This window comes from Mirounga leonina, unplaced genomic scaffold (genome assembly GCF_011800145.1).
Source record: "Mirounga leonina isolate KUSES-001 unplaced genomic scaffold, KU_Mleo_1.0 Mir_454, whole genome shotgun sequence".
NCBI classification, from domain to species: domain Eukaryota; kingdom Metazoa; phylum Chordata; class Mammalia; order Carnivora; family Phocidae; genus Mirounga; species Mirounga leonina.
Window position 1 is genome coordinate 4,068,086 of NW_023270763.1, and position 21,038 is coordinate 4,089,123.

A 21,038-nucleotide genomic window follows, 5' to 3' on the forward strand; every position below is an offset into this window, starting at 1 on the left:
GCAGCTGCAGGTGGGCCTGTAGGAGCTCCACAGTGGCCCATGCTGTGACCGGCTGCTCCCCACCTGGCCCCAGGGCCTCCCCAGAAGGCCCCCGTCTGCAGACCCCGAGCAGCCTGTCCGGCTGCTTCATCCTTCGCACCTTTGCCCTGCGGATCCTTGGCCTCCCCAAGTTCTCAGGTCTCTCTCCTCCACGCAGGGAGGCCACCAGTCTCTGCCAGGCTTCTGCCACTCAGGCTACCCAGCCCAACCCTTCCCTTTTACAGATGGGGAAACTGAGGCTCCAGCTAGCAGGTGGAAAAGCACTCGCTCACATTTTCTGATTCCAAACACAATGAAGCTGACATTTGTGTGGCTACCGTAGGTCACACTGTGTCTTCCCCTACAGTAGCTCACTGAGTGTCCTAAAGACCCTCTTCTGAGGGGTGTATTTCTGGTGTCATTTCACAGATTTACTTTTCCAGCAACTATTTCCTGAGCACCCCGGGCCCTGACCGGGTGCCAGAGACGCAGAGCCGAGCTGAATGGTGCTCCTGGTCCTCAGGGAAGGCAGGCCTGGTGGAGACTGTTCCACAGTAGGGAACGGGCCTGAGATGGCTAGTGTCTCGGGAGGACAGGCACAGAGGACTGGGCCGAGGCTCACAGCCGGGAACAGCACAGCTGGGCAGGAACCGTGTGCCCGCACGTCCTTCAGTGCCCCCGGCCTCCAGGATGTTCCAGGCTTCCTTTTTGGCTTTGTTCCCCATCAGAGGCGAGAGAAAGGAGATGTCTGTGGGGGAGGCGTCAAGAGTCGCCAGAGGTCCGAGGCTGAGCACGTGAGGGTGGCCATGTGGGGGAGCCATGCGGGCCGTCCACTCTGAGCCCCAGGCCCAGGCCTCCCTAGAGCCCCAGTGGGTGGCCCCCGAAGCCCATCAGGGTCTCCAGCAGGTCACGGAGATGTGTGCCGCCTGCGGAGCATCCTTCCTTGGAGCTATGAGCACGTGTTCACCCTATGGACATGGTGACCCTTGTAACTCATGTGCTTCTCCACGTGAGCTGCCGGGAAGGGGGCCAGGCCGCCTGACTTCAGAGCCCCACTTCCTGCGCTGTGTTTAATACTGTAGCTTTGCTTCTGTTCCAGTTCGGTTTTCTGCTTGTTCTCGATCATGGGTATTTTTTGGTAAGTGGCCTCAATCTTGACAGAAAAGAGGAGAGAGAGGGAGAACCAGACTTGGGGCAGAGAAAGGAGAGACTGAGAGCCCCTTGAGAAGGCTGCGGCCCTGGTCTCCCTGCTGTGATGTGCTGGGCCCAGGTGCACTGCCCCCCTCTCCCAGGCTGTGAACGCCACTCGCCCGGTGCTTGGTTCGGGGCAAGCGGGCAGTGGCACAGCCCCAGACGCACCACGGACGAGGGCAGGTGGACGGGGGACTGGACCTGCGGAGTGGTGAGGGGCAGCCATCCGGGGATGTGCCTGGGTCTGAAGCCGGACCCGCCTCTGGGAGTGGATGCCAAAGGGCAGCGGGAAGGGGACCCGACAACAAGCTCTTTTCCGGCTTTCTCGGTGCTGTAATTGTCCCCACTTTGCTTCAAGCAGCTGGCTGCAGTGACCTTCCCGGAGCCCTGCAGCGCTGCACCTGCAGAACCCACAGAATGGCCTCGGGCCCAGTGCGCCACCCCCACTTAGGGAAGAGGCAGGTTCCGGTGATCCCGGTGGCCCTGGTGACAGCCTGTGCTGGCTCCACGCCCCTCTCGTGAGGGTCTTAACTGGCATCATCTAGGGCAAAGCCAAGCCTAAGCGATGATCAGTTCTGGACTGCCTGCCAAGACGTGCTGATGAAGGGGGAGGAAGCAAGGAGAGGAGTTGCTTCCGACTTAATCCTGAGAGGGAAGACCCACAGATGGGGTTTTAGGTGGGGCCACGTCCCCCGGGGGTCATGAGAACAAAGAACAGCAGGCTGGACAGGGGCAGCTGTGCACCAGCCTGCAGAAACGTGATTCCAAGAAGCCCAAAGAGAAGGTTTACAAGCCTGCAGCAAGAGGTTCTAAAAGGCGGCTAATTAAAAACGGTATTTTGGAAGCACTTGCTCATACCTTGCTAATGCTCATGATAGGATGCAAACCTGCACATCTGGTTTACTGGTTTTGTGAGACATTATATATATCACAGAGCAGAACGACCTGGAAGGAAATGCATCAAAAAAAATATTATCAGTAGGGGCGGCTGAGTGGCTCATTGGGGTAAGCATGCGACTCTTGATTTCCCCTCAGGTCATGATCTCAGAGTCGTGAGATTGAGCCCCGCATCAGGTTCTGCAATCAACGCGGAGTCAGCTTGAGATTCTCTTTCTCTGCCCCTTCCCCCCCTTGCGTGCTCTCCAATAAATAGATCTTAAAAAATATCAGTAGCTACCTTCAGATAACAAAGCACTTTTGTCTTGATCCTTTTCTGTGTTTTCAAATTTTTTCTCTTTTAAAACCTATGTTAAGTGGCCAATGTGTATACGTATATGTCACTTCAAGGATGGAAAATAAGTTTGGACAGTGCAATTACAAATGCACCTGACCTAAACAGCAGTTCCTTCTAAAGGAAGATGTGTCCATTCAAGTGTCCCCATGAGGTCAGATTCCAGGAGGCGGGTCTTAGGACAGCCGAGGGACCGTGGCAACGATGTGCCAACGAAGGGTAAGAACACAGGCCAGGACGGGTGGGTTGACACTGCTTTGTCAAGGAATCTGGCAGAAGACATAGAAATACACACCCCCATCCTTTTTTTTTTTTTTTTTAAGATTTTATGTGACAGAGATAGTGAGAGCAGGAACACAAGCAGGGGGTGAGGCAGAGGAAGCAGGCTTCCCGTGGAGCAGGGAGCCCGATGTGGGGCTCGATCCCAGGACCCTGGGATCACGACCTGAGTTGAAGGCAGATGCTTAACGGCTGAACCACCCAGGTGCCCCTCACCCCCATCCTTTATGCACAACTCCGCTCCCGGAAAATACATCTTTTGAAACATCCAAGCAGGTGCTCACCAAGGTGTGGAAGGGTGGCAGGAAGTGCGAAGCACCCCTATCGTCCATCAGGATGGCACAAAAAGAACCAATCAGACCCAGGGGGGCATTCCTGGTTGCAAAGAGAGAAAAGTCCCATTTTGAAAGGTGCAGAATCACCTTTTTAAGTAGGCTCCACGCCAAACATGGGGCTTGAACTCACGACCCTGGGAATGCAGGTAACTTTTTTTTTTTTTTAAAGACTTTATTTATTTATTCATGAGAGACAGAGAGAGAGAGAGAGAGAGAGGCAGAGGGAGAAGCAGGCTCCCAAGGAGCAGGAAGCCCGATGCGGAACTCGATCCCAGGACCCTGAGATCATGACCTGAGCCGAAGGCAGACGCTTAACCATCTGAGCCACCCAGGCACCCATGCAGGTAACTTCTGTCTTGGATTTATTTCAGTACATTTTCAGAAATGCACAAAAAAAAAAAGGGGGGGGGGACGCATCACTCAATAAAGCTGCAAATAGCAGGACAGGATAGCCCACGTTTTATCAGAACGTTGAGCAGTTTGAACCCAAGGGTGCTGGGGTCTGCCAGCCTGGCTCACAGCAGGGCTGCTGGGGATTCTGATGGGGAGGGCTGTGCCCGAGGAAGGTGGCCCCGGCCAGACACTCTGTTCTCAGGAACTTGATCTCCTGGTCTTAAAGGAGGACACGAGCTTCCTCCCATTTCACCCAACCTTCGCCTGGTCCAGCCTCTGCAGGTCGCTCTCCAGGCGAGTTGGTGGCTTGCTGCCCAGGCCTGGAAGAGGGGTTGAGCACTTTCTGGAAGGGGATTCTGTGCCAAAAAACAACAAAAAACCCCCTTGTGCCCAAGTGGGCCTCGGTAGCCACCCAAGCAGGGTCAGCATGAGACATCACCTGATCTTCCTTCTGGGGAAGGGAGATGGGGGTCTCACTTCTCCTCGCAGCTCTCCAGCGGCAGCTGACGTCCGCTCCCAGGGAGCAGTGGCATCGTAGGCCCAATCACTCCCTGGGAATCTGTCGCCTGTGTGCGCAGCCCCTGTAACTTCATGGGGGTGGAGGGGCCTGCCCGGTAGTGCCGTGTGGACAGACAAAACCGGAAGGAGCATAGTGCACAAACATTTATTTACAAAAAGTCCAAGTTACATATGATACAGACTTTTTACACACAGTAGTTTAAACAGAATTATTTTGAAGTATTTTACTACCAGAAGGTACAGAAAAAAATTTAATAAACTAATCATTTTTGCTATTTTTATACAAAGTGACAGGTCATGCACACTTTTTTTTTTTTTAAGTTTTAAAATCTTTTGCTAAGTGCAAATACTAGATTCCTCTCTCCAGTTTAAGGCAAGTAGAACGGGACTGTTGCTGGGCAGTCTCTGGCTTGGGGGAGCAAACACTGTGGCCCAGAGAGGGTAAGATGCCAGGCTGCCTCTGGGATTCCTGCCTTGTCCCTGCCACTGGCTGGTCTCTGTGGGTCTCCTGTCCTTATACCTTGCAGCCACTTGCTGGCTTGTTTGTCAGAGGATTAAGGCCCCTTCTCCCCTGAACTCTCACTAGTGCAGTCTGCTTCTCAAGAAGCCTGGGGTCCTCTGGGACACAGGCACCTAGAGGGTCGCTTCACAGACAGGTGGGACCTCATGCTAGCGTCAGAACTCGTGGCAACGACCTTCCCCCAAACAGCAACTATGCTGCTGTGGGCCTAGGAGCTGCTCCACAGTCCAGTGCAGGGAGGATCGTCAGAAACCGGGGGTCCTCAGATCCCTAGCAGCTGCGTGTGGCTAGAACAGCCAGAATTCATCTCAAAGGGCAAGTCCTCAGTTTGGCTTTGGGGGAAACCAATTATTCTGGTCTCTTCCTTTCCTGTGTCAGGGGATCTTCACATGCCACCCACCTGGGGCCTGCCCTTTCGGCTGCCCAAAGCGCCCCACGGAACCTTGTACCCTGGCTACAGAACAGAGGTGAACTGGTTTGTTCCCTCCTTGGATGAACTGGCTCAGGGGGCCCAGGAGGTTCTGGTGTGTCCCATTTGGTGGGACGTCCGCTGGAAGCTCAACCGCTCTGAGACCCTCCTCACCTTGGGGATGCACGGGGACCATGCTGTAAAGGTACTTAGACCTGTCACTGTGCCCTGCAGTGCACCCCCAGAGGACTCTGCAAAGCCCTCCCCTGGAGGAAAAGCAGGAGGAAGAATGGGCAACTTAGCAGATTTCTCCCCATTTTAATCCTTGAAATACATGAGAAACTGATGGCAGTGGGTGCCTGCACACAAGAACACATGGTCCTGGGGCACGGTCCCCAGAGATGGGGGGTTGGTCATTAGGCTCACCCTTCTGAGGTCTGTGCACAGGTGCTGGGAACTTCTGGGAACCCCACAGACACCAGAGATACAGCAGCAGTGACAGAGACCAATACTGGGCAGCCAGGCAGGGTCACTCCCCATGGAGGCCTCTGTTCTGCAGAGTGGCTAGCGATGGGGCAGAGCCTCGGGTGGGCTGGGGCTGCACAGGGAAAGGTGAGTGGGAAGGGGCAGGAACCCCCATGCCGACCCGGAGCTAGACTCACCTGGCCGTGGGCAGGGGCAGCTCCACGGGTGGGTGCCGGGTGTAGTCTGGGTCCTCTATCCCCCCGTGGAAACCCACTGCCACCACCAAACCTTAGGGGAGAAGCTGCTCATTACCTGACAACTGGGCTACCTGGGAGAGCCACCAAGCCTGTCACAGCCACCTCGAAAGGACCTTTTGTTTGGCAAGATTCAGGACCATCCAGCACTCATTGGCTGCCTGGTGTGGGGTAACGGATTTGACTTTCTAGAGACTGAACGAGAGAAACTCTAGTAGGCCACAGAAAACCCAGCAAGTTCAAAGTGAGTAAATGGCAAATATTTCTTTAAACTACAAAACAGAACTGACAGCATGAGATGGCTCTCTGTGGTCTCATCTGAGTGGGCCAAGGACAAGAAGAGACCTGAACAGTCACGGTGGTGGTGGCCTGGGGTTCTGGATTTGGAGAATACAGTCTGCAGCCTCCCCACCCTGAGCGGTGCCCCCAGGCCTGGGGACGTGGTTCTGCCACCGCCTCACTGGGACCAACTAACCTGGAGCAGCAGGGTGCACTCACTCTGGGTGGGCCGCAGCACTGGGGTGGGGGTGGGGGGAGAACTCAGCCTTCACAACATGGTTCAGATGGCTTAGCTCTCTCCGAACTGGGACTTCGGCTTTATCACCAATCAGACTATACTGCGGTAAGGAAGGCCTACGTGGTTAACTGAGAGACTTGTGAGGTCTGCCAGGGGGAGGGGAGGGGACGGACACAAACACTTCCCTCGTCACTGTCTGCAGGGACAGGGCTGACAGAGAGGGGATACCTTGTGGTGAGGGTCCCTGCACTGCTGCTCGGACAGTGGAACTCTCCAGGGAGGCCCTACTGGCCCCTTATCACTGGTCCAGTAAGTGTCAGACCAATCCTTTTACAGGCACCTGAGGGCACTGGCCTGCCGGCCGCTCAAGGGACAGTAGCCCTTCCCAGGAAGGAGCAGGAAAAACGCCAACCTATCGAGAGCCAAGTGCACGATCCCCATTCAGAAGGCATGGCCTTGGGGGCAAGGCGGGAATCTATGGAACCCCGGCCCTGCACAGGCTGGGCTGCTCAGCGGCGGGCTCTGGGGAGGAGGCAGGACACAGAGCTGTCAGAAGCGATGCCGTGGCTGCGGACCAAAGTGCATAGGCAGGTTGTGCTCCAGCGGCACGTGGACGGGAGCGAAGTCGTAGTTGACGCGCACATTGGGCAGAGGGGGCACGTAGGGCGCTGGGACGGGGCCCATGTTGAGAGGGAAATTGTTGAACATGGGCCGGACAGGCGGCAGGGGGAAGGGGGGGTGCACAAAGGCATAGGGGGGGATCTGTGGCTGGTGCAGGTTCTGCGGGACGGGCCTCGGCAGGGCTTCGATCCTCTGGACTTTCTCTGGAGGCTTCTCCAAGGGGGGCCCGATGCGTTTGAAGGTGTTCTCTGAACAGGACATGGGATTTAGTAGAGAAAACAAAACCAACTGTGCTTGATGTGGGTTGGGACCAAGGCTGCATATCCTGACCTCAGTCCCACTTGCCCCAAGCTGAGAGCCTAGAGCATGAGACCAGGCCAGGCATGTCTGACCTTCAGCATCATTCTTACTTACGGACACAGGAGGGGTGGCCAGGCCACAAAGAGGCCAATGAATGTGTGCATGTGCACCAACCCCCCTCAGCTGTCTAAGTGTTAACTCAGTGATCACCCTGGAGAGTGGTGGATTCCATGGGAGACTTTCCTTCAGAGCCAGGGCCTGGGGGCCACTCTCAGAAACTCCATTTCATTCCTTTGTGACCTCAGAGAGGCCAGGGTGGGCCTACTGTCTTTTTAGTCCAGTGTGGGTTCTGTCTGCCTCCTAAGCTCAAACCCACCCCTTGGGACCCCCTGACTATCAAGGGGATACTGAAACTCCCCTATGCTTTCACAGCCTCTTGCCATTGGGAGCTGGATGGATGCCTGGGCGGCCCCGGTGGGCTGGACGGCCAGCCATGAAGCCCACCCCCCGCATGGAGTGCTCCGGGCCCCCCCCACCCCCCCAACAGGGATCGCCCCAAGCATGGGGCCCGTGCTGGGGGGGTGCTTGCCTCCAGTCTTTCTCTTCTGCTCCTCTTCAGCCTCCTTCTGGATCTCCTCAATTAGCTTCTCATCATCTTCCTAGAAGAAGAGCAACAAGATGGTGAGCTTGCTCCAACCAGCTCCATGCCGTGCGTACAGCCCCCGCACTGGGACCCAGGGGAGGACAGCTTGCTGCCAGTCAGCAGACTACTCATTCCCAGACCCTGAGGGTCTCCTTGCTTCATCGGTGGATGAGGCTCCCAAGGAAGCCCACCTGAAAGGCTGTGGCTGAGGAGTGGGATTGTGGGGCAGGAGCCCGCTTTGTTCCCTCAGCTGTAAAGCAAGCAGACAGAGGACCTTCTGCAGCTCAGGTGGGCAGACTGATAACCCAAAGGTTTGGAAAGGGGGTGGGTCTGGGGTGGGCAGGGCCCGAAAAGTCTCACACTTGATCTTAGCCAAAAGGCCGAGAAGCGATGGCCAGAGAAGTTTCAGATCCAGAGTCCATGAACTCTTGAGCAGACACCCTTTTGTGCAAAGCCCAACAGAGTCTTACTGATTCTCTGACCTCAGGTGGACAAAGGTCTACTCAGGCCAGCTGAGCCCTGAAGCTGGCCTTTAGCTTCTAGACAGCTGGTGGGCTGTAGAAGGAGCTGCGTCTTGCCAGTTGAATGGTGGTCGGGGTGGGGGCCCTCATGTGGGAGGAAGGGCACAGCAGTTTAAGAGCGAGATGAACGGAGTGGAACATCACCAACTGTGCGGATTTGAACTGAACGACAGGCAGGCTTGTTTCCTGGAGTCTTCCAGCTGCTTCTCCAGGAGTTAAGAGCAGTCAAGCTGGGGAGAAGTGTGAGGAGGGCACTGGTGCACAGCGGCAGTCCCAGTACTCGAGGGGTTTCCTAGACAAGGCACTGGAGCCTCCCCATGTGGCCAGGTGTGTCCTGGGCTGGAATGGTTTCAGTGACACCTTTGACCAACTGATGGCACCAGGGAACTTGTGAAATGTGAATGGAGAACCACAGAAAAGAGCATGTGAGCTGGAGAGAGCACCCTCCCTGGATAGTGGAGAGCGTGGCAGTCCCACCTGAGCGGAGACAGTGTGCATGTTTACTTAGCACATTATTAATGTCACTGCCAAGACAGCAGTCAGGGATTTCACCATACAGTTATGACGAACCTTGAGGACTCGAGTCGGGAATAGCTTTTCATCAGCTCGTATTGGACACCTGCTAGTGCTAGACACTGTTCTAAGTTTACTGGTTAAACTTCTGATCAACAAGGAGACTAAGTCATACTGATGGAATGAGTAAATATTTGTGTAACATATTCCCTTTGTTTGATAGATAAAAAAATCTTAGGACAGAGCTGCTGGAGGCTGTGGGCTCTGTGGGCAATAGCAGGAGGCCCTGTTAAATTCGCTCACGTTCTCCCACCCTCAGTCGCCAAATGACGGAACTAAACTAACTCGATGGTCTCTCAATTCTTTCCGCAACCTTCCTGACATTTGGAAAAAAAAATTTTTTTTTTTAAGATTTTATTTATTTGACAGAGACACAGCGAGAGAGGGAACACAAACAGGGGGAGTGGGGAGAAGCAGGCTTCTTGTGGAGCAGGGAGCCTGATGCAGGGCTCGATCCCAGGACCCTGGGATCATGACCTGAGCTGAAGGCAGATGCCCAATGACTCGGCCACCCAGGTGCTGCAACACATTTGGAAATCCTTAACACACAAATCTTTCTCAGCCTCACCCTGCCAGGTGTTCTGAGCAAAGCAGGAGGAAGAGGAGAGAGCTGCCAAGTGCCAAGAAGAACCCTCGAGGGCACCATGTCTGTCTCCCAGGTTAACACATGCAAATTCTCCATTAAAAACCCCAAGACCCAGTCATCTAGCCTCTCTGTGAAAATTCCAAAGGAGGGAATGGATTTCTCTATGAAGGAACCACTAAGCCAACCGATGCAAAGGGCTCGGATAACTCAGTACAGTTTGGTGGGCACAGTGTGAAGGTCTCCAAGTGAATGTAAAGATGTGTTTCTACCAATTATCTAGAGGAGGACCTGACAAACCTCTTCATTTTCGTGCCAGTGGAAGGTCCAGGAAAAAAAGATTTTTAATCTTTAAAAAAAAAAAAAAAAAAAGCAGCGATCCAGAAAACTGTCAGGTGGGAGAGAAGGGCTCTGTGGTACCTTCCACTAAGCGACTTGAATGTCTGAGTCTCGCAAGATACCTCATCTGTAAAATGGGCTGTTGTAAGGCTGGAATGAGCTCAAGTATGTAAAGGACTTGGCAAAGAGCGCTCACTATTTAAAGGCAGGAAGGTCATGGAAAACAGCAGAAATAAAGATTTTAGAAAGATGAGAAGCTTCAAGAAAAAGTGGCAGAGATTGGGAGATGACCCCAACACTTGCCTCTGTGGCTTCTTCATAGGGCAGGTGCTGGGCTTCCTGACTGTATTAATTAGGGCCACTGAGTAAATTGTCAGTTGCAGCTAGATTAAGGATCAGATGGTTCAGATTTCAACTTCCTCCGACTGGTTGGAGTCACAGGACACTGTTTAGAAACTAACAATGAAAATGCTTTTCAATATATTTTTAAATTACATTTTTAGCCAAACATGTTAGACTCTAAGGTGAAGATTTCTTACTTCATCTGGGGCGGGGGTTCCTTCCCAAGCAATTTCTCTTAAGCATTTAAAGCTCCTCAAGTCAAGAGTGAAGGCAGACTGAATCATACACTTTAAAAATGGCAAATCTTATTTTATACATATTTTACCATAATTTAAAAAAATGTTAACAAAAAGAGTGAATGTGGCAAGCTTTAGGGCTGATTTTGAGATAAAACATGAAGACTGGTCCCTCTGGGTTTGGGCTGAGGGACAGATGGGCTCCCGAGGCCTTTCTGGAGGTGAGTTCCCTTGGGAAACATTCTTGGTGCCCCAAGTGTCATCATTCATGGCAAACCAGGACACCTGCGAAAAAGGCTTGGCACTCTGCAAATCTAGGACACACCTAGGCTGCTGGAAGTGGGGAACAATAGGAGGAAAGCAGATGAGAGAGCCAGGTGCAGGGGCCAGGTTGCCGAAGTACCTGACCTCCAGCACCCCCGGAAGGGGCTGAGTCACCCACAGGAAATCCAGGCATGATGGAGCGACCGGCCGCGGCAAGTCTTATCTTCAAGCAGCACTGACTTCCTAACGGACAGGGTGCTGGCGCGATGAGAACAGCTCCAGTTCTGGGGCTCCATAGAGCTGGGCTTGAGGACCCTGTTATCTTCCACAACCTGACCTGGAGCCCATTCACAGCAGGTTTACTGTGAGAAGCAAATGATCTCTTTCACAAAGTGCCATGCACTTGTGACAGCAAGAGTGGAAGTTAATGTTTACTGAGGGCTTACTATGTGCCAGCTCCTGTTGTAAAAGCACTTCACAGAGACTGGATCTTCGTAACAACTCCACTAGTTAGGCCCTATTAATGAATCCCCGTATTACAGATAGGGAAACGGAGACACCGTGAGGTTTAAACCCAGGCCTTCCACTCTCAAGGCTGGAGCTCTTAACCGCAGAAACCATAGGTTTCTGAACTGGAAGCTTCTGCAGCAGGGACTACAAAGCCCCTGGAACTCCGCCCGCCCTGCCCCGAGCACTGTCAGAGGCCCTGCCTTGTTCTAGAACGAGTGCATCTTATCCTCCTTGAAATACAAGAGGGTTCCTTCTCTTTGGGATGGGCAGAACTCCGGAATCTCCTTTTTCCACTAAATACAAGAGAATAGGGCAAATCAAAACACCTCCATTCAAGAAGACAAAGAGCCAACACAGCAGAGAAGGGGGTCACTTCCCTGGAAACTTTTAGGGAATTCTTTTCTTGGTCAGCTCATCCAGAAGTGCACATACTATCCCTTAAAAAAGATCCATTCGTCAGTGTCTGGCTTCCCCTGGCACTGGCCTCTGAGACAAAGGCAGCAGCAGATCCCTCTCACCACCTCTTTCCTTCTCCCCCAGACAGAGTCAGGAGCTCCAGAGCCCACAAACCTCGCCTCTTGAGCCAGAAACCCAAGGTGCGGGCCAGGCTCTACCACTGAGGCCCAAAAGGACTTACTGGCTCACAGTGGCAGGGTCTCCCCTTGCCTGACTGGGCCGCCACTCTTAGTCCATCTCCAGAGTGGGAACACACACTTCTAGATTTCCCTGCCTAACATGCTTTCTCGTGAGGCTACCAACTTACTTGCATATCACAGTGTCCCATGGAATTTTCTCTTTCTGCCACAAAAGACCAATGTTTTGATTCTCATAACATTAAAGCAATTTGGGAAATAAAAAGTTTAACACCGCCCAAATAAAAAAGTCACCGGTAATTCCTCTCCAGAGAGAACTCCTGGGAATGTTTTGGCCCACTTCCCATCGGTTGTGTTTGTATCCCCACCTCACTCAGAAACCCCCCGAGGTTCTCTTCTGGAAGGCTGTGCTCTGCACACTCAAGTCCCACCTCCCTGTGTCCTGCTCTAGTTCACATGCGCACACTAAGTGTCTCTCCCAATCATAAGGGGCCAACAGAGATTCTACCAGCGAGGAAACAGGCTCTGAGATGCAGTTACATGCTGAAGATCAGAGTCGTGAGAAGTGAAGTTGGGACCAGGGCAGAGCCTGCTGCTCCTTGTGGGCTGGCAGCCGCTAGGGTGCCTGGGCAGTTAGGGCCCCTCTAGCTGCTCTGCCCTCTATAGGGTTGGAGACCAAACTGGACCCTCGACCCAAGCTCCCCTTCACACCCCCCCCCCCCCCCCGGGGAGGAACAGATGGTTCTGTTGGTAGCCACTGCGCTGGGCACCCCAACAGGCCTTAGTGAATGGCCACTGAGGATGACGCGTCCCCCCCGCACTCCTCCATCTGGCCTTTGGCATGGGCTTTAAGATGGATCCAGTAGGCCTGGATGACTTCTATTCTCTGTCTGCTTTCCGGCCCCTCCCAATCTTGGTGAAAATTTCCACACAGATCCATGGAATGTGCATATAAGCAAGACTAGGCTGAAACAGGAGGGAGCAGACACCAGTCAGCAGTCAAGATGTCCCAGGACAGGCAGGTCTCAAAAGACTGAGTATAATGGGGGCGCCTGGGTGGCTCAGTCGGTTAAGCGTCTGCCTTCAGCTCAGGTCATGATCCCAGGGTCCTGGGGCTGAGCCCCGTGTCAGGCTCCGAGCTCGGCGGGGAGCCTGCTTCTCCCTCTCCTCCCTACTTGTGCTGTCAAATAAATAAATAAAATCTTAAAAAAAAAAAAAAAAAAGACTGAGTAAAATGAAACACCAGGCTAGGGTGCAAGAGAACCACCTAAGCCATTTTCATCACCACCCATGGCCACTCTGGGCGTGGAGCCCACAGACCACAACCAGATGCAATGAGGACTGTGAAGGGAACATGCACAGTACCCACAGCGGGCCAGTACTCCCCCAATGCAGTGCCGAGGATAAAGGAATACAGCAGAATGGTATGTGGAGTCTCACTGCCCCCCAGACCTGGAAGAACACTTTAAAAGAAGAAATGAGTGGGTTGCACCTTAACAGGAAGAAGGTTTTATTTCTTCTCTCTGAATTCCTTTGAGCTCAGCAGGACACAAAGTGTGGGCCTGACTTGGAGGACCTGGACACGCCTGCTTCACATGGAGGCAGCAGGGAGCACGGCGAGGGCATGAAGCCGATGGCAGGGGCCGGGCTTCTCCAAAACAGACTCAGCAAGGCAGTCGCTGGCAGGAAGTGAGGTAGAGTTCGCCAGAGAGGTTTTAATTAAGAAAAACCGACCCAAACCTCCACTCTGGAACCCGCCCGTCAATAAGGAAGCTTCGCAGCTCCGCCTGAGCAGCAGGGTCTGGACAGGAGGAAATGGAGAGGCTGCCAATGGTTCGAGAAAGAGGAGGTTTCTGCCAATCAGACACTAACTGCCAGCACAGGCTGAAGGGCCCTAAAATAGATGTGTGAGCACTTGGCCCCAGGCTGCTCTTGCCAAAGCTTTGAAAAGTCCCTTTGAGCCCGTTTTCGTCAACATTTCTGATCACCATGGCTGGCCTCCTGCTTGCCTGCTGTCCAGCCTCCAGTGACTACGGAGGAAGGATGGGTGACTTTTCTTCATTTAACTTTCCTCCCCTTAAAAAGGTGACTGGGGATTCCAAGTCAGCTGCTGCTTCCCTCCTGCGATTTTGGGGGTGGGGTTGGGGCTGGGATCCAGGTCATGTGTGGCCACAGCTGTTGTTAATAAACTTGCAATGATTTCATAAAAGGCTTCCAAAGGGCCGAGGATTTAGTTTCAAATTATTCCCAGATCGGCTGCAGATCGCCGAGCAACACCAGACCCTAACCCCCAGCTCCAGCTGTCCCCCTGCAACAGGAAATTGGGGGGAGGAGGGTGAGGTACAGCCCCAAGTGGCACATGCTGTGCAGCTGGGGTCTGGAATGGCCCAGTGGGGGGCTGGACAACGTGCTGGGGAGGAGCAAAGACAGCCGGGCTCTTGGCTGGCCTCTGGAGCCATCTCCTCAAGTCAGAGAGACCAAGCACCCAAACGCCTTTCCATCTAGAGCTCCCCCACAAGGACCTGGAGGCAGTATGGAATATGGCCATGTTTTGACTCCTGTCAGGGTCAAGTGCTCGGCCTGGGCCTGCTGGCATTTGTCGAAGATGACACATATCTACATGTTCCCACCCTCCCTGGTAAAGTCCTCAGTGACACCTAAACCTGATCAAGGACACTGTCAAGATTTGGAGATCCAGCCCCCCCCTTCTAACATCGGCAACTTGCTCAATGGGGAAAGGGTCCAGCAATGGTCTTACCCCTCTATGGAGCCCCAGCTGGTTCACTGGGCTCAGGGACCCTAGTGGGCACCTACTTGGTGAGCTGCCAAATTTGTGACCTCCAGGGTGTGGAGGCTTCTGGAGTAAAAAGAGCTGACATCTGCTCCAAGACCTGGGCTTGCATCCCACTTTTACCAAGTGACCTGAATCTCGTTTTCCTCATCTGTGGATCAGGAAAGTGGTCCTGCCCCCATGTTGTAACAGAAAGGAAGATATTTAAAAGTGACCAGAAATAAGATGCTGAGGAAGCTGGGTCGATGGAACAACAAACAAGGGGGCTCACGTCACCATCTTAGTTTCTTTTGTAAAAGATACATTTAAAAAGTTAAGGAGAGGGATGCCCGACTGGTTCAGTCAGTAGAGCACGTGACTCCTGATCTCAGGGTCGGGAGTCCAAGCCTCACATGGGGCATAGAGCTTATTATCATTTTTTTTTTTTTAGATTTTATTTATTTGACAGAGAGAGTGCATGCACAAGTAGGCAAAGCAGAAGACAGAGGGAGAGAAGAGAAGCAGGCTTCCTGCTGAGCAGGGAGCCTGATAACAGGGCTCGATCCCAGGACCCTGGCCATCATGACCGGAGCTGAAGGCAGACACTTAACTGACTGAGCCATCCAAGTGCCCCAGCATAGAGCTTACTTTAAAAAAAAAAAAAAAAAAAAAAAAAAGTTAAGGAAACAATGCTATAGCCAAGATCCAGTTAATGACTTCACCTTTGGTCTACCTTTCCCATGGGCCTTCTGCCTCTCCTGGGTCCACTATGAAATGCTCTTCTCCCCTCCATTCCTGCAACAGTCCCTCCTTTCCCTGGCCACTTAAACACGGGTCTCAGAGTTGTGCGGTATTATCTGTACACCGGCCCCCGCAGGGAGATGCTGGGCACTGGGCTAGTCTGGGTGGTGCTGGAGCCACAGATGGGAGAAGGCAGGCGGGTGGCTTGAAGACACCAAGAGAAACAGCCTCGGCTGGAGCCCCTGCTACACTTATGGACCACAGATTTTGTAGAAGTGGGATGACACATCTGCCTTAGAGAATTATTACAGAATTAAAAATATTAGCACAGGTCAATATCAGGTTCAATTCAACGTAGGCTTGGGAAAATAAGTCTCCTGACCAAATGGCTAAGTGGTAATGGTATCAAATTGTAAACTGGTTGTAAAAGCCCTAGGGTTTTATTTGAATCAAACCATCTTTTATATTCAAAAATCAAAGAAGTTGTGGAAAATAATTCTGTGCAGTTTCTGGTAACCAACACCCAAGATAAACACTGACTTTGTTTTGTATTTAAGGAAGAAAAATGCTGTTAAGAATTCTGCCCCACTTCTTGAATCTGGACTGCCAGGTGACTGCTCTTTTGACCACAGCGTCTAACGATGAGCTATGCCTTACTAGCCCCTGCCACTCATTCGGCTGCAGTGGATTTGGATCACTGGTCAAGCACCAGGATACCTACCCCCCTGCAAAATAACGTCTGCTCACTTATGTGTCAACATGTGGCTTTGCATTTGCTCCCCAATCAGAAAACTGTGGTTTGCTTCTTTTTTTTCCTTCCTTTTAAAAAGGTATCTTGTTTTTTAAGACTTGTGGTTGAATGTTTTTGGCTTCATTTTGATAATTAACAGAGAAGGCAAGTTACATTCATCATTTTAGTTCTCATACGGACTTTGTTTGGGTTCCCAGGCAATCTCTAGTCATTAAGGGATAAAACTCAACTTCTTTCCAAACCACGAAGGGGTGAAGAGATTCTTCCTGGCCTTGCTGGTTAATTAAGCCGGAGAATAGGCTTGGATGACAGGGCATGCTTTGTTTCCCTGAACTTCTGAATGGCTTTGTGTTCTCAGAAGCCCCAACAGATGCTGGCCTGGAATCCAATCAGTCTCCTGGTGAGAATCAAGGAAACAGGGCTGATCCCAGATTTGATGGGAATGGGACAAATGGAACCAAATCTCTGGCTGTGGCTGCCTGAGGAAATCGGAGGGATTTGTATTTGCCTGACCTTCCTTTTGAACTTTATTTTGAGCAAACACAGAACGCTTCTCAGGGTGGAAGACGACAATTCAAGAAAACAAGGGGGCATGTGGCATGCTACGGCACCCAAACAAGGTAACAGAACACAAAAAACTTTTAACCCATTCCATGTGTAGTAGGGAAAAGGGAGGTGGCAGGAGAAGGAACAAGAATGAGCTGGAAGAGAAAAGAAAACAGCGCCGACCGAGGAGAGGCCAGCAGCTGAACACCTGCTGGTGTGTAACTCCACTCAGCTCTTTGTTTCTGGAAGGCAACGTGGGAAGGGGAGCGGGGCAGGGGGAGGGGAGAACCTTGTAGGAGATGCAGCTGAAGAAAAAGAATCCTATTTCCTCATGTAAATCCTAGAGATGCTCAGGCCTGGGTATGTTGGCCGCACAGCACTGAGGAAGTGAGTCAACAGAACTGCCAGGTCTGGGGAAGGTTTGTCCAAAAAGGCTGTGTGCATTACCTTGGTGAGCACTTGCTGCTGCAAGCTGTACCTCCGTCCACTGAACCAAACCAACAACAGAGGATGACATGTCTGTTTACAAAGTCTACCCTTTCCGGGGCGCCTGGGTGGCTCAGTCGTTGGGCGTCTGCCTTCGGCTCAGGTCATGGTCCCAGGGTCCTGGGATCGAGCCCCGCATCGGGCTCCCTGCTCAGCGGGAAGCCTGCTTCTCCCTCTCCCACTCCCCCTGCTTGTGTTCCCTCTCTTGCTGTATCTCTGTCAAATAAATAAAATCTTAAAAAAAAAAAAAAAAAGTCTACCCTTTCCTTCCGTGATTGGGGGTGCGCTGGGAGGCAGGGAGGAAGGCTTGCTGAGACTCTCAGCGGGTGGCAGAACTGCCGAATAAGCGCAATTCCTGGGTCCCTCAGCTCAATTTTCTGCCCGGTGAGGAGGTGGTTCCTGACACACACACACACCTGGTTTCCATTGAGGACCCACTGCTTTTCAAAACTGGGAGCTCCCAGGATTACCGTTAGGCCAGGAGAGGTTTGCTGTGGTTCTCACCCAGGGGACGGCCTGTTACCCGACACCTCCTCTCGTTAGGCATATTGGAGAGGTTCGAAACCAGGGGTAAAGTCTGATGACTAACGACCTATGCTTTGGCTTAGTGCTGGCACGGAACATGTTTTATTTTTTATTTTTTTTAAAGATTTTATTTATTTGACAGAGAGAGACACAGCAAGAGAGGGAATGCAAGCAGAGGGAGGGGGAGAGGGAGAAGCAGGCTTCCTACCGATCAGGGAACCCGACGTGGGGCTCGATCCCAGGAACCTGAGATCATGACCTGAGACAAAATCAAGAGTCGACTGCTTAACCGACTGAGCCACCCAGGCACCCCTCCATGTTTTTTTCCACCATGTTTTAAAATACAGATATATAGCATCACTTAAAAAATTTTTAAGGTAAACTCTACCCCCAACTCTATGTGGGGCTTGAACTCACAACCCAGAGATCAAGTTACATGTTCTTACTGACTGAGCCAGCCAGGTGCCCCTAGCATCACTTTTTATAGCTCCATACTAAACTAATGCGAGATGCTCACACATCTGAACAGGCTGGGCTGTTCAATGCTGTACTTACCATGTGAGGAAAAATAAAATTCTATCTTGTCTAATCCACTGCTATTTTGGGGCTTTCTGTAATTCACAGCCAAATTGATTCTTATTAATATAGGGATGTTTATTCATTTCTTAATGAATCATACTACTCTTTACATATTAATGTTTATCTGTATCATGTATGTGTTAACAACAATTTCCCCAGTTTTTCATTTACCTTTATCTTTGTTTATGCTGTCCTTTGCCAAACAGGATTTAAGTATTTTTAGTCTGGCCTTGATGTAACACTTAGAAGGGTTTTCCCTTCCTAGGGAATGATACAAGTAATTTTCTTTCGCTTTCTTGAAATATTTCCAAAAGGTTAGCCCAGTGTCCCCAAAGAACTACTGAAGGTTTCTCTCTCCACACGGCAGCCAGTGTGATAACTGAAATCTTAAATTCGGCTAAGTCACCCCTCTAGGTAAGCCCTGCAATAGCTCCCACCGTTACCACCAACTCACAGCCTGGCTGGGCCTGCCCTTTCTCACTTGCCTCCCCTAGCTCACTACCTACAAGTCACACCAGCCTTCTTTCTGGTCCCTGAACAGGCTGCATTTGTTTGGTTTCCTGGCCTGCCTTGCTCCTCCTCCTCAGGCAGGCCTCTCTGCAAATGCTGCCTCCCAAAGAGCCCGCCCAGGTCACTCCATCAGAAGGCAGCCTCCTTCCCTCCCCTGTGCCAGCCTCCTCTCATTGCTCCTCCCTAACACTAACCAGACAAAGGACCTGTTTCAGAGTGCAAACTCCATGATGACAGCGCTTTTCTGCTTAGACTAGTCCTGGCAACACTGAATAGTTAAAAATAAAAGAACGGATGAATCTATCATTTCTCCAAGTGATTTTAAGTATCTTTAGAGGAACCTGGCTGGCTCAGTCAGAAGAGCACAGAACTCTTGATCTTGGGGTCATGAATTTCAGACCCACGTTGGGTGTAGAGATTACTTAAATAAAAACTTGAAAAAAAAAATGATATTTTTATCAGACATTAAATTCTCATTTCTGGTCTCCATTTTGTCCCTCTGATCTAGTTATTAGCCTACATGGTTTTGATTAGTGTAGCTTAGTAAAAATTAGTCTCATTTTCAAAATTAGAGGCAATTTTTCAAGGGAAAAAAAAAGCCCTATTGAATTTCAACGGGAATTGCAGCAAAGGTCTAGATTTTAGATTGAAGTGATGTATCTGCAATACCAAGTCTTCCCTCTGAGGGACAAGAGGCTTCTTCATGATCAGGTCATCTTCCTTGTCCTTGGGGAAAGCTGTCACCAGGCCTCCAGGGGGCTTTCGTGCCCTTTCTCAGGCCTTTTGTTTGCTCCAAGTTAGCAGGGTTTTCACTTATGCTCATTCTTTTTGGTAGAACAAATCCTGGCACATACTGCACTGCTTTCCTTACAGAGAGTTTCAAACTTAAAAATTATTTTAAGAAGAATTACTACAGTTTATATTAAAACTTAAGAACAAAGCATTATTTCTCTGTATGTTCACATCTCTTGATGTCCTTCAACATTGTTTTTTATATTTCTTGTTAATTTCTAAAATATATTATTTATATTGCTATATAATGTGAATGACATTCTCTATATTTATTTTGTATCTAGACATCTTTCTACTGCTTCTAATAGCTTTCCAGTTGATTACTCTGTCTTTTCTCAGGCTGAAAATGGTAGATTTCCCTTTCTTCATTACATATAAAAGTGCTTAGAACAGTGTCTGAAACACAGTGGATACCTAATTAACATTGGCAATTATGTTCTATTCTCTTAGCTAACTGAACTGACTAGCAGTTCCAAAACGAAACAGTGGTGATAGTCTTTGATTTTTTGGTAATGCTTTTATGTCTTTCACTATTAAAAACATGCTAAGGACTGTTCTGAAATACGGGTTTTAAAAAAATCAAGAATATTTGATTTTATTACATCTTTTACCATTTAAAGTTATCATATGGTGAGTTATACTGATAAAGCTCTTAATATTGAACCATCCCTGCATTTCTGGAACAATCTCACTTGTTATAGCCTTTCTTTTTTTTTTTTTTAAAGATTTTATTTATTTATTTGAGAGAGAGAGAGAATGAGAGAGAGCACATGAGAGGGGGGAGGGTCAGAGGGAGAAGCAGACTCCCCACTGAGCAGGGAGCCCAATGTGGGACTTGATCCTGGGACTCCAGGATCATGACCTGAGCCGAAGGCAGCCGCCCAACCGAGCCACCCAGGTGCCCTGTTATAGCTTTTCTTTCTTCTTTTTTTTAGATTTTACTTTATTATTTATTTATTAAAAGACTTTTTTAATTTACTTGACCGAGAGAGACAGCGAGAGAGAGAACACAAGCGGGGGGAGCTGGAGAAGGAGAAGAAGTCTCCCCGCTGAGCAGGGAGCCAGAAGCGGGGCTCGATCCCAGGATGCTGGGATCATGACCCGAGCTGAAGGCAGACGCTTAATGTCATAGTTTGCTCCTTAGAAGCTAGCCACCCAGGTGCCAGCCCCTAGATTTTATTTATTTATTTTAGAGAGAGATAGAGATTGAGCAGGGGGGAGAGGGGCGGAGGGAGAGAAAGAGAGAATCCCAAGTAGACTCCCTGCTGAGCATGGAGCCCCACTCGGGGTTCAATCTCATGATCCTGAGATCATGACCTGAGCTGAAATCAAGAGTCAGACACTCAACCGAGCCACCCAGGTGCTCCAATCACTTGGTCATAGTTTCTATTTGCTGATATTTTATTTAGAGAATTTAAAACCTATATTAAGTTAGAAGGATCTGTATTTTTCTTTTTTGGGGGTTATCTCGGTCATGTTTTGGTATGAGCATTATGTTGGCTTTATACAAACATATGTAAAACTATCTTTCCTTGTCTATGCTCTGGGACTTATTTCAGATGGCAAAAAAGTTTTATTCTAAATAATGTGCCCATAAACTTTTTGGGCATGCTGCTTTTCTGAGGAGTAGCTTTCTGATTACTTTCTCATTTTTTTCCTGTGGTTACTGGTCCATGTAATTT

General features: G+C 50.5%; 1 protein-coding gene across 4 annotated transcripts in view; it reads right to left on the bottom strand.

The window, feature by feature from the left end:
• Nucleotides 1-4,095: 4,095 nt before the first annotated feature.
• The window catches only part of RNF216 (ring finger protein 216), a 145,597-nt gene continuing 128,654 nt past the window's right edge, over nucleotides 4,096-21,038 (bottom strand). For 3 of the 4 annotated variants that reach the window (XM_034988309.1, XM_034988310.1, XM_034988308.1), the window contains exons 16-17: nucleotides 7,642-7,711; nucleotides 4,096-7,000 (exon numbers count right to left, since the gene is read on the bottom strand). In XM_034988309.1, coding sequence (XP_034844200.1) covers nucleotides 6,681-7,000; nucleotides 7,642-7,711 — 390 coding nt within the window. In that variant the 3' untranslated portion in view covers nucleotides 4,096-6,680. Of the gene's footprint in view, nucleotides 7,001-7,641; nucleotides 7,712-9,248; nucleotides 10,168-21,038 lie in introns of those variants that run through there. The other variant, XM_034988311.1, reaches the window with a different exon arrangement.